This window comes from Pan paniscus, chromosome X (assembly GCF_029289425.2).
Source record: "Pan paniscus chromosome X, NHGRI_mPanPan1-v2.0_pri, whole genome shotgun sequence".
Classification (NCBI taxonomy): Eukaryota; Metazoa; Chordata; class Mammalia; order Primates; family Hominidae; genus Pan; species Pan paniscus.
This window is the reverse complement of record NC_073272.2, coordinates 134,677,023-134,690,110: the sequence shown is the minus strand read 5'-3', so window position 1 is coordinate 134,690,110 and position 13,088 is coordinate 134,677,023. Positions and strand designations below refer to the sequence as shown.

At 45.7% G+C, this 13,088-nt stretch overlaps 2 protein-coding genes across 2 annotated transcripts in view; one reads left to right on the top strand and one right to left on the bottom strand.

Moving 5' to 3' along the window:
• Positions 1-13,088, top strand: part of ZNF75D (zinc finger protein 75D) — a 222,969-nt gene that overhangs the window by 84,658 nt on the left and 125,223 nt on the right. The window lies entirely within an intron of this gene.
• LOC117974315 (embryonic testis differentiation protein homolog B) lies at positions 2,981-3,440 on the bottom strand. The gene has a single exon (XM_034950446.3). The coding sequence runs from the start codon at positions 3,365-3,367 to the stop codon at positions 3,188-3,190; it is 180 nt and encodes a 59-aa protein (XP_034806337.1). The 5' UTR covers positions 3,368-3,440; the 3' UTR covers positions 2,981-3,187.

The following is a 13,088-nucleotide window of genomic DNA, read 5'->3' as shown; positions in this document are numbered from 1 at the left end:
CTCCCTAGGTCACGTGCCACCTGAGTTCACTGGTTGTAAGCCCAGCCCAGCACTAGGAGTTCCTTAGAAACTGCTGTCCTTGTGTCCTAGACTGCTTTTTAAGTTTACATAGGACTCTAGAGCGCTTTTGCCCACAGTGGCGAGGCTTGAGAAGAAGCTCAAGTTTCAACTGATGGGAAGGGTGATTCTCCTGGCGAGGGCTGGTCCAAATGCACCCCCACACACACCTGTGTGTGGGCACTGGCTGCACCCTGCATGGATTTGTTTTCAGCTGTGATAGGGCAGCATTGAGTTCAAGGTAAAGTCCCCCACTTGCTGCACTCTCCCTCCCCAAAGTGCACAGACTCTCCACGCTGGTGGATGGAGGAGGGGTAGCATTGGTGGTTCCAGACCACCTCTCTTGCCCTGTGCAATGCCTCTTTCAATGATATGAAGTTAAAACCAGGTGATGTGATTGCTCACCTAATTCTTGGTTCTTGTGGCAGTGTTTTTTGTGTGCAGATAGTCGTTAAAATCTGGTGTTCCAGTGAAGGGAGATGGGATGAGTGGTGTAGGTTTCTATTCTGCCATCTTCATCTATCCCCTGCCAAGGTGACTTTCCCTTCACCCAGTCAATGTGAATGTGTAGGAAACTTTCTTGTAACCATTAGAGTTACAACTTAGGTTCCACATGGTATTATAATCAAATTGACCTCATCTGTTATGATAAGATGGCTCACAACACTGTGTATGCTACCATGTGTTGGGCAAGGGTTTTATTCCTCTGATTAAAGCAACAGTGGTGGAACAGTAATGGAAGTAGAAAAAAGTGGTGAATTGATTTGATTCTTCTCAGTTTGTCCAACTAGATATATGCTTCTCTGCAGGGCTGTGTGTTCCAGAAGGCTGATACCATGGAAGACATCACCTTGGCTTCCTGGCTGTCTGGTTAGTGATTTCAGCAATGAGAGGCAGCAGCTAGAAATGAAAGAGTAGAAGAAGAGAGTGTCTCCTGACACTGTGTGCATGGTCTCCAGTCAGCCTCTGATTCCTGTGAGTCAGCTGCATCCAGATTCCCACCCCCTTCCCCGTCCCGAGAAGGTTACATTTGGCCGCCACTAAGATCTCCTGAGAAACATCTCTTCAGAGGAATTTTGGCCAAATCTTCTCTCCCTCTCCTACAGCCACTTTCCTCCTGAATTTCTTCCTTGTGAGTGTCACTTCTGGAAACAAAAGTCAAGTTCTCTAGGTGAACACTGAGTAGCCCCAACCTTCCAGTGAATTTGAAGTGTAGGAAGTTTTCCTCGTTTAAACTCGGCACAGCCTCCAATCCCTGGGAAGCATGCCTCTCTGGTCTCCAACCCACCCAGACTTCCAGTGTGAGTAGACACCTGTAGGTGAGTGAGTGGTCAGAGGTCACATGATTGTGATTGCCTTCTTTACCAGGCCTCCATTGTTAGGCAACTCCTTGCAAGATGGGAAACAGCTGGTACCAATTGTTTTGGGGCACTAGTCAAGTCGGAAAGTGGACAGAGTTCCACTTGAATGTGCTGCTGCTCTAGTTTGGATAACTTTACTGTCTATGTATATACCCAAGTACTGCTTGGCACAGTTGGGTTTCTCTTTGGTACATAATTCTGTGCTACTTGTTTTCTCACTCAGTATGATGGTGAGATTTATCCACACATAACTCTGTATCCTAAATTCTGTCTCTTCTGTTGTGTGGCCATGGAGTGTAGGAGGTTGGCTGTTATCGGCCTCTGCTCCTGTGGGTTTGGCTCCTTCTTGCCCTACCTGCTGCCCTTTCAGCCTCCATTCCCCACCTATTCTCCACCTCACAGCCACTGTTTGATGCTGGGCTGCAGGTAAATAGTCACCGACATAGCAGTGTCCAGGCAGCGTTCCTCCCAACGGTGCACCCAGGAGGCCCCTCTACCTGGCAGCCTCTAACCCCTCCTCTCCATCCTACAGCCAGCTGCATCCTCTGAGGAGAGGCTGGTGGCTCTTTTTTGGCGATGCTGCATCAGTGCAGGGACAGAGAAGGTGACAGGGACAAAGAGGACGGTGAAAAGGACATAGAGCAGTTTAACTTCGTACCACATGAAAAATCTGGAAGAGACCTGGCTAAGGGGAGAGAGAGTAACAGCCCCTTAGATGTAGGCGGGGGAGGGGACACAGGAAGGGGCCTTGGGGAATGCTGGACAGGTTGTGAGAACACAGGGAATTGGGGAGGAGGGGAAGAGGGGACAGAGGACTGCTTGCAGGGGCTTATCTTGCAGCTCACGTGAAAGGACAAGAGAAATGCTTGGAATCTGTGATGGCTTTAATGGTTCACCTTATGTAAATTTCATCTCACTCCTCACTTAGGCTTGCCCATGTTTGCCACGGCTCTGACCTCTTTGCTCTCCCTGTCCCCTCTTCAGCTTTAACTCTCACTTGTCAGTGACCAATTGCCCACATAGTTCCCATTTCAGGTTTCTCAGAATGAGTGTCTGACTTGCTCAGCACATTCTTTGGGGACAGAGCTTCTTCAATGGGAGCCATCTCATGTGTGTTGTTGTCCTACCAGGTGGCTTCACTTCAGTCAAATGAATTATCTTTGGCTGTGGCCTGAGCAGGTTTGTTTGACATGACACAAAAAAGTGACCAGAGCATTCTATACTTTCCTGGGGACAAAGGGCAGAGCGGTTGCCTCTGGAAGGCTCTGTGGATATGACATTGGCAGTATTAAAACATATCCCAAACCCCCAGGCCAACTGTTGGTCTGCTCTTAAACAATGTCTTTTCACTAGGACAAGCATTGGGTTTTAGAGGGGAACACCAGGGCAGTCTCTTCAAAATGGCTAGGGAGAAGAGTCTTTGGTCCTTGAATGCCAAGTACTACATCACTTTGACTTTGCAGTGTTTTTCAGATTGATGGTGGGAGAGATCTGGTGTGCAGCATGATCTCACCCTCTCCCCTGGGTCTAAGCACCCCTGCACAGCGTGTTAGGATGAACAGAAGCCCCTTCCAGTGTAACCCAAGAACACCCTGTCAGCAAACACACATCCAACCTCAAGGAGTGAAATGACAGACTCTGTTTTAATGACTCAAACATGGGAGGAGTTTATTGTTCTAATTATATTTAATGTCTCAAAAATCTGGGCAGGCTTCAGCACGTAAGCCACATGACCTTTTATCCAAGGCCATGTCCACGCTAGAGTTGCTTTATGACAGCATCCACACCCATCTTGACAGGTCGATGTCACTTCTGTGCCTGCCCAGTTGTCTGTTGATTAAAAAGATCAGCACATTTTCGGTGGGCTTCTTGCGTTTGAAGGATTTGTCTGACTTCTTGATGTTCAGTGCGGGCTCCCTGGGACTGCCTTTAGGGACTTCTTTATCCATGACGTGTTGACTCCACCCAACCTCAGTAAAACAGCACAACCGAGGAAGTCTGAAAAAGATGATGTATTCTAGGTAATCAAGTGTACCCGGCAACCTCTTCCTCACTGGCACAAAACCACACACACACACACACACACACACACACACACACCCCCATACACACACACACTGCTACCAGCAGTAGTCACAGGAGATTGCTTTGGGTCATCATCTGATTTGAAGCACCAACCATATTGTTTCTTCTATCTGTCTTACACATGGGGCTGTGCAGCAGCCTGATGGGACCCGGGACATTAAAGACACACTATTGCATCCCTCTAATCATTACCTGACACACACAGGCTTGTTAGATTGTACTCAAAACACTACCTCATAGCTCAAGTGTCATTGTGATTCTTATATCCACACTAATTTTAACTCAATTCTATGTTGCTCTTTTTCAGAGCTGCCTTCTTCTCACCTCTGAGTTTTCCCTGTACCTGGGATATGGGCTTCCTTCTGAACTCCATTATTCATGTTATGCAGAGTAATTCTCTTTGGTAAATCTATCCATAACAAAGTTCAGTACTTTACATTTGCATTTCTTCATTCTACAACTTGCAGGCCGCTATAATTTGCTTCCTCATTCCAAATCTCTTTATGTGACTTTAGCTTCAAATAGGATTTGCCTCCTTTGAAAATCACTGGTGAAGCAGGTGTGAATCTTACTCCAAACCCCTGTGTAAGAGATAAACTGGACATTCTCAAGTACTACCTAGTTTCTGTTTCTAAGGTCCATCCTGCTGATTTTCCATCCTGGGAACGTAATCACAGTGGCTTAAAGATTGTACTCACCTCTGATGCCTGGCCCTGCCTCATCCCCAAAAACCCAGTTCTGCATTTCATTTGAATCTAGCACAGTGCCAAGGCTAGGGGTGGATGCCCACTGTGTTCTCTATTTTGACCTCCCAAGAGAGACTAAAAGACTTGCCCAAGTGACAGAGAGGTGAGATTGGAACTGAGAAAGCCTATATCTGAAGCTTCTGCTTTTACCCACTGCTCTATAGTGTCTCTGTATCAGTTTGAACAAATGACTCTCTGATAACCTCCCCCACTTACCAAACAGGGTTGGGGTTTATCAGGTAGGTTAGTTAGTTAATGGCACAAAAGGATGCTCTATGATCTTGGTATATCAGGATATTTTACCTGTGAGACCACTCAGGTTTCTTCTGAAGAAAGATCTGGGCCAGAGGGTAAACAGTAACAGCTTGGCACTCCCTCTCTTTCCTTGAGTCCCAGGGCCTGATTGGTTCAGCACCAAGTGAAGTCATAGTCACTATGGTGACTCACAATTGTCCTCAGAACCTAGTGCCAACAGTCTGCAAGATTCAAACACTGGCCACCATGCCTGGCTTCCTTCTGGTTCAAGCCTGAATAAGGTGAGTGGAAGTTGCTTGGAGAGGAGGTGGGTATATCCTGTGGCTGGGTGCCATCTGCATGTCTCCTTCCTAGACAGAACCCTCAACTACCCTGGCCTCAGAGCTTGTTCCTGGCTTGTATAAAATCCATTAAAATTTCTCCTTTCTATAAATAAACAGCACCCATTGCATCTTGCCTTGTCCCCTGGGTAGTGATCAGCAACTTTGTCCGCCATGTTCCAATCCAGGAATTAGTTCCAGGTCGAACTTCCTACTTGCTTCTCAATCTTGCATCCATTTTTGGTCATGACTCTGCAGGTACTCCTTCTATAATACACAATTCATGTAAATGGAGTGTTTAGTTGCAGAAATTGAACACTGCAATTAAACATTGCTGTGTCTCCCACACTTATCTAAACCCTCCCAAAGCTCAGTGCAGTGGAGCCCCTCCCAAAGCTCAATGCAGTGCAGCTTCACACCTTTATTCTGTGGACCTGGGATGCAGGTGGGCTTTTAATGCTTTGGAAAATCTTATGCTAAAACTGGACCAGTTCCTTGAGACATACTCATATGTCTCAAGCCATATTCCCTTCCAAGTCTCTGATCTAGAATAACTACATTGTTGCCATTAAAGTGTGACCCATGTGGATATTGTCTAGATGCTGGACATGGATTTTCCAGGCTGTCAGAGGGATAACGGTGAGGACAGCGCTTTGTGTTTTTTGTAGTGTGGTTCTCATGAGGAACTAAAATGACTATTATGAGATGTGGCTTGCCTCCACACTGGCTGCCCACTCAGTCTTATGTAAGAACGGAGGAAATTGACGTTACTGTAAAGTGACCCAGGTCGCACACTCCCTTTCTTGAGTGGCAGGGAAGGAAGGCTCACTCCTCCAGGTTTTCTCCTAGCCCCCGTAGAACCATGCTTTACATGGTTCTGAACACCCTGAGGCCGTGTTCAGTGTTCTAAACAATTTGGAGAGGGAAGAGAACATATTGGTGTATTTTATTAACAAAGAAAGTGGAAAACTGTCTTTCTTTTAAGGAATTGACATCCTAGAAATCCAAGTCAATCACCTAGGAAATAGAGCCAGGAGAGGCTGATTGAGAGAAGTTAAATGCATAAAAACTTTGCATACTAGGTCAGGCACAGTGGCTCTCACCTATAATCCCAGCACTTTGGAAGGCTGAGGGGAGTGGATCGCTTGAGCCCAGGAGTTCAAGACCTCCAGTTGGCCTTGGGTCATATCCAGCATGTTCCAACTGTAAGACAAAAAGCCCCTAAGGCAGAGAGTCATGGTGATTGCCATAAGCAGCCCTGTAGATGCAAGGATGAGATGTAGCTCTGCAGGGCCAGAGTCTAAATACATAAGTCAGTGTCAGAATCTTTTTGGCACTGTCTGTTCCTTAAATAGGTCAATACTCACCGTTTGTGAAAATTTTCATTGAACTGGAGCTACGTTTCCTTTCTATACATAGCATGTTTAAAAATTTTTTTTTTTAAAGCGACCCAGGTCACACACTCCCTTTCTTGAGTGGCAGGGAAGGAACGCTCAGTCCCGCAGGTTTTCTCCTGGCCACATAGAACCGTGTAAAGACCCTGAGGCCATATTCATTGTCCTAAACAATTTGGAGAGGGAAGATAACTTATCGGTGTATTTTGTTAACAAAGAAAGTGGAAAACTATCTTTCTCTTAAGGAACTGACATCCTAGAAATCCAAGGCAATCACCTAGGAAATAGGTCAGGAGAGGCTGATTGATAGAAGTTAAATGCGTAAAAACTTTGCATACTAGGTGAGGCACAGTGGCTCTCGCCTATAATCCCAGCACTTTGGAAGGCTGAGGGGGGTGGAGCGCTTGAGCCCAGGAGTTCAAGACCAGCCTGGGCAACATAAGGAGACCCCATCTCTACAATAAAAATAAATGAATACATAAATAAATTAAAAATTTGCACAGTCTTCCAATAAATAGGGAATATCATAGATTTAAGCTATCCCATTTACATTGGTTGCAAACGTTATGAAACACCTAGAAAAATAATGAAGGTAAATATAAGGAAAACACACATGCCACTTTTTATGAGCCTTCAGTTTGAATAGTCACATAATATTTTAAAATACTACATTTTTCTTAAGAGGAAGATCAGTTTTTTCAATGGCATCAATTCGCCTCTAAATAAATCAGTATATCCAGTACAATCCTAATGATAGTTTATAGCAGAATTTTGAGTGTGTGTGTAACTGGAAGATCGGATGAAATTATATTCCAAAAAAATGTGAAGGATTATGCAAGAGGGGTAGCTTGTCATTCTGGACTCAAAACTTACTCTGTAGTATTGGTGAATGAGACAAGAATTGATAGACATGTCCATGGACCAACGAAGAGATTCTAGAAATATACTCATGCATATGTGAAACTCAAATAAATTTAAAAATCACAAGTTGCCACAAAGCTGACTTTTATGATCGTGTGTGTGTGTGTGTGCACATGCACGCATGTGTGTTAGGGAGGAGAAGTGCAGAGAGGCTTCTGGGGCTACTTGATGCTTCTCCTTCAGGTAATTCTAGATTCCATCAACTTTCACAGGTCCCTCTTCTGTGCTGTCTTCCTGAAGCCATCTGTGGAGTCAAGCAGTCATGGCTCAGGGACACTCTGAAGTAGGTCCCAGCACATCTGCATGGAGCATCAGGAGGAAGGTGGATGAATACTTAAGACCCAGCCTGGCCTCTAAATCGGTGCTGAGCGTTTTACTCAGTAGACAGCTTGGGAATCATAGAAACGATGCGGATCTGACAGAGTGGCTGTGGACACTGAAGCAAGCCATACCAGGGTGGACCTGGCCTTTGCCAACACGCCACACAATCAACCCACCTCTGCCCCCTGGGGAGGATGGAAAATCCAAGAAAATGGTGTGGATCAATAAATCCTTCCCCTGATGCAACCATTACAAGTGGAAGCTGTGTTCTCACTGCTTTTGGCTGGACATGGTCTTTGATCACCTGGTTTCTTGACTTCTGACCCGTCTCTGTGTTACCCGAGGCCACAGCAGATGAACTTTACCTACTCCCCTCCGAGAAGGTGTTTACTAACATTGTAGAGTCTGGGGATGTTGGAGACACGAGGGGCCCTGTTTAGAGAAGCTGGAAGGGCAGCTGAGTGGACACATGGAGAGGCCCTGCAACCCTAAATTTCTAGGGGGAGGGGCCTTTAAGGAGCCCACTTAGAGGTCTTGATTTGTCTCCCTTGAAGTTTGGGGGAGAGCATGGGTAGAAATTGAAATCAAATAAATTTAAAATGAGAGTGGCTTGCAGAGTGGGGAGGGAATTCTCGCAAGAGCTATACTTCTTAAATTGAGAAAAAAAGAAAGGCAGCTAAAGAGGTAACCAGAAATGCCCAGGAAATAACGAATGGTCTTTCAAGTGTTGGTGCAAAGTAACTTTGAGCCTACAATTCTACTTCTAGCCAGACATTCAAGTTCGAGGATAAATTAGCATACAACGTGTTCAAGTGTGGGTTCCCTGGAAATAGACCCTGAGGCACACTTGTGAGTAGAAAACACTTACTTGGGAGGGAGTCCCAGATAGCACAGGTAAGGGTGTGGGGAGGTGAGACATACAAGGAATGCAGCCAATTTAAGTGGGAGGAATAAGCTAGCAGGTTTCCACTGTGGGCGACTGGAGCTAATTCCCAGGGGAACCCTATGGGAGACTTTGTAGAACACTCACCTCACATTCATCCCAAGTGCAGAATGAGATGGCTTGGGGGTATTTAGCCACCAAATACCCAACCATTCTTGTTAAAGTACTTCCCCCATGGGAGATATAAATCCCTGTCACCTTCAGTTGGCCTTGGGTCATATCCAGCATGCTCTAAGGGTGAGACAAAAAGCCCCCAAGGCAGAGCGTCATGGCGATTGCCATAAGCAGCCCTATAGATGGAAAGGTGAGACCTAGCTCTGCAGGGCCAGTGTCTAAATACATAAGTCAGTGTCAGAATCTTTTTGGCACCGTCTGTTCCTTAAATAGTTCAATACTCACCGTTTGTGAAAATTTTCAATGAACTGGAGCTACATTTCCTGTCTATAGATAGCATGTTTTAAGTGTTTTGCCAGTTATCAATTTTAATTGGAAACTGATTGCAGGACCTCTGTCCCAGAGAATTGTGAGATACATGTTTAGCCATCGAAGGAGCATTGTAGACATCAAAATCTTGCCCTTGGGGAAGAGAAAGCAGGATTTTTGTAGTGTGTCCTGCCTGCAGATGTGCCATGCTGGGTGTTAGGCACAGGTCTCTCCCTGGGATTTCATGGAGATCTTGGGCTGCATTTGTCAGAAACTCTATTCTTGCCATTCAGCCTAGTGGAATCCAAGCTGCAGCGCCTCACCTCTTACTGAGGGGTTCCTCAGCACGTGGAATTTCAAGAACCTCCTCCTCTCCAGGTCTCCCATAGCAGCTGGAACTTTATTCATGTCCCTATCATTACTTTCTCTATGGAACGGGATGAGTAGCTGGTTAGGTTGCTCCCACACACCTATGCCCATGCAGGCCCACGCTCAGCACACTGTCCCCATAGTGGGTGCCCCTGTCCCCAGGGATTCTTGGAAATGCTGTTCTGGGGTGGTGACTCCATTTCAGCACTGACATAGCCACTGGCAGCAACAGATGGCCTTCTCAAGCTTGTGTTGGGAGTCTAGTAATGAATCCTTTTTGTCGCAGTTCAGATGGGACTCGCAATGCCCAGCTCCACTGCTGTTGCTTTTCACCTTTCTTCTGTCTCCAGTCTTACAAGTCATTGATTATTGAAGAAATGCCAAGAAGCTGCAACAACTCCCAGCTGCTCTCTCTGAACACAATGTTAGGTGACTGGGGTCTCCTGTTCAGTTGAAGGGCTCCAGTTGAATGTCTTCTGGATTAGCTTTAAAAGAGTTGAATTAGACCAGGCCTAGTCCCCATTAACAGCAGTGCAGGCTATGGCAGCTTGGAAAGAGGCTATACTTAAGTGGGGTCCTATTCTTAGAGAGAAAACCAAGAGGGAGATTCAGAGCACGACCAGCGCAGCGTCAGTCAAAGCAAATTTGAGAAGGGAAAGGATCTTTGGAGTCTCACTGCCCATCCTTTATGTCAAATACCCCTTTTCACCACATTACATTATTCAATTATATTTCTGAAACTGTTTCATGGAATACTAGATCTATGAGATATTGCTAACTGTCCTGTAAACAATGTACTCTCTTGGCCAGTATGTTTGGGCAACTATTCTGTGCTATATCCCCCAGTGGGTGCTATACGAAGTCCATCAGTGTTGAAGACTCCAAGAAGCCCTCGTGCACTCCTTTACCACTCCTCCTACTCTTCCCCTTACTCTGTCTATTCATCTTCCTCTCCTCCTTCCCCAGCCTCTCTTCCTCTCCCTCCTCTTTTTTCTCTTCTTCTTCCTCAGGAGGCTATCTGGATACAGAGAGAGCTTAAATAAGATGACTGCACAAGAAGGATGGACCTGCCCCTTGGCTGTCTCATCTCCCTTGACCTTTGGATGTTGGCCATTGTCTGCCCTACACCTATGGTGGATATAATTGATTCTGCCTGGCCCTAGGCATACACCAGCGTCTGAGGCTGGTGTCTGCCGTTGCTGTTGTGGCTTGCAATTAGGAGAGTTACACGCTTTGGGTCTTCCTCTTTTCTGTCCCTGGCCTCATCTTGTTGAGCTGTTCTCTCAACTCTTCTGTGGAGTCTCTTTCTGGACCTGCAGCTATAACTCGTCTGTGCTACAAACGACTCATGGGGGACCCCAGGGCACCATGTCAGAACCTTGCTTTCCTAAGTGCCAGGATGTCATTTCTGAGCTCCTGTTGCCTCCTCCTGTTGGAGTGGAGCACTGAGAGCAGGTAGGTCTCCTTCCCAGGATGTGGGGCCAGGTGCTTTTCTGCTCTGGGTTTCCCCTGTCTTGAATCTCAATTCATGTTTCCTGTTCCAATATGCTTCCCTTCCTTTGCAAGCCTCTCAATACTTCACCATTTCCTTCCAGTGTCACTGTGTGCAGTTATGCATACAGGTGTGTGTGTGTGTGTGTGTGTGTGTGTGTGTGTGTGTGTCTGGGTAGAAGCTTCTGGAAGAGCCTAGTGGTTGAGTTGGGACGGTTATGGGAGCTACAGACACCAGGTGCTCTGGGGCTGGCCAGGGGCTTGGGTGGGGAAGTGCAGTGATGGGAGTGGGGCTGGGGTCAAGCAGGTGTAAAACCCTGCAAAGCAGCTCTTGGTGAGTCTGTCAGGGGAAGGGGACAGGCATCCAGTGGGAAGGAGTGGGACGGGAGTAAGGGCAGCATCTATAGTGCTGAGCTTTCCAGGAAGAAAGAGCAAATTCTCTATGCATGCAAAATATTTCAAAATTTAAAAGTTGAAGGGTAAGTTAAAAATAAAAATAAAGGTCAGGGATTAGGCCAACGTCAAAACATTGTGCTGAGGTTTGTAAGTTCTCCTGGGGGTGTATAGATGAACATTTCTAAGATTGCTTGAATGGGTACTGGGTTAGACAAATAAGTTAATGGATGTGTGATGGTAGAAGCCAGATTTCTCACTCTTGGTGAGGAAAGTTAGTGAAGTAAATGGGACAGCTACGATGACTCATGTGATAAGGGATTAGAGTTGGAGAGATTGGTATGAACTCATGCTTATGTTAATAAAGATAAAGAAGGGTAGATGTAGAAACATTTATAGGTATGTGTGTACACAAGATGTATTAGTGTCCTATTGCTGCTGTAACAAATTTCCACAAGTGTAGTGGCTTTAAACAAACAAAAATTTCTCTTAGAGTCTGGAGTTCAGAGGTCTAAGATCAGGTTGCTGGTTAGGGCTATGTTCCTTTTGGAGACTTTAGGGCAGAGTTCAATTCCTTGCTTTTTTCAGCTTCTAGGACCGGCCTGGCTTCCTTGTTTCATTATTCCTTGCTGGCATCACTCCAACTTCTTTCCATAGTAATATCTCCTGCGATGCACTCTGATCCCTCTGCTTCCCTCTTAAAAGTCTCTGTGGTTCATGTATTTGGGGATTAAAGAAGGAAGAGAAGGGACTGTGAAAGCCAGTCGCACAGAAGCTATACTGGGACCATGCTTGGACAGGGTTGTATGAGAGGCAAAGTCTCTGCAAGACACCTTCCAGAGACAGCAGCGTGGGGCCACCACCCAGAAGGGGATGAGGGCAAGGGGATTTCTGAGAAAGAGGAAGAAACCAGAGAGGGGGCTTACATGAGTAGGTGATGTCATCAGCAGCAAGGTGGGGAGTTCTCTGGGTCACAGAGCTTTGAAGGGCAGCAGTGGTTTGGGGGTCTTTTATAGCTATTGAGTTTGTCTTTTCTATGGTTAGCGGATATTGGGAGCAGTTTTGTGAGAGATGGAAAATAGGTACATTCTAAAGGACTTAAAAATACATTTTCAGATTATATTTAAAGAGACTGAATATATGAGAATGTGAGTGGCACCAGTGGGCTTTGAGGCAATAGTCCTAGCCTGCTGTGAAGAAGTAAACTACATGGGGATCATTTTAGGCCGATAGACAGGGTGCATTTCTGGCTCATTTATAGAACATGACGCTTGTGATTATATGTGGCCCACTCCCATAATGTGGGATAATCTCCTCATGTCACGATCTTTCACTTAATCATATTTGAAACTTTCTTTTTTCGTGTAAGGTAACATATTCACAGGTTATGGGGATTGTGAAGTAGACATCACTGGGGGATCACTGCTTACCTACCACACGCGAGTCAGCTTGCACACACATGATTTCTTGCTCTGTCAGCTGAGAGAGCCAAGAAGCAATGACACCCAAGTAGTAAAGAGCACACCTAGAGCCCAAACCTTGGTTTCTAATGTCATCCAACAATAAAAGGAACCAGGGCTCTTTGGCTAAACGACTGATTCCAAGGCTGAGCCTGGGATTGTGCAATATGAGCCTGGAGAATCTTGTAATACCAGTAAGCACACACACAAACACACACACAATGATGGGAGTATGGCAAAGAGACACAGGAGCCTACTAAAAGTGCTCCCAATGGCTAAAGCTGGAGCAAGCTGGGCAACAGAACAGATACAGTGCTTTTGGATTATAACTTAAAATACAAAATAAATATCCATGAGTCCATACTGATATAAATAAATAGGGCGAAGAGACAAATCTCCTTTGCAGAATAATTCCAGTTTTTCGCAGATATTTTACCCAAGATAAGGTGGAAAAGAACTCTCCCCTCCTTCAGCATATGCTGTGCGCAGTAACCTCCTTCCAAAGAGTAGAATATGGAAAGGCAGAAAAACATACCTTTACTGCTGAGA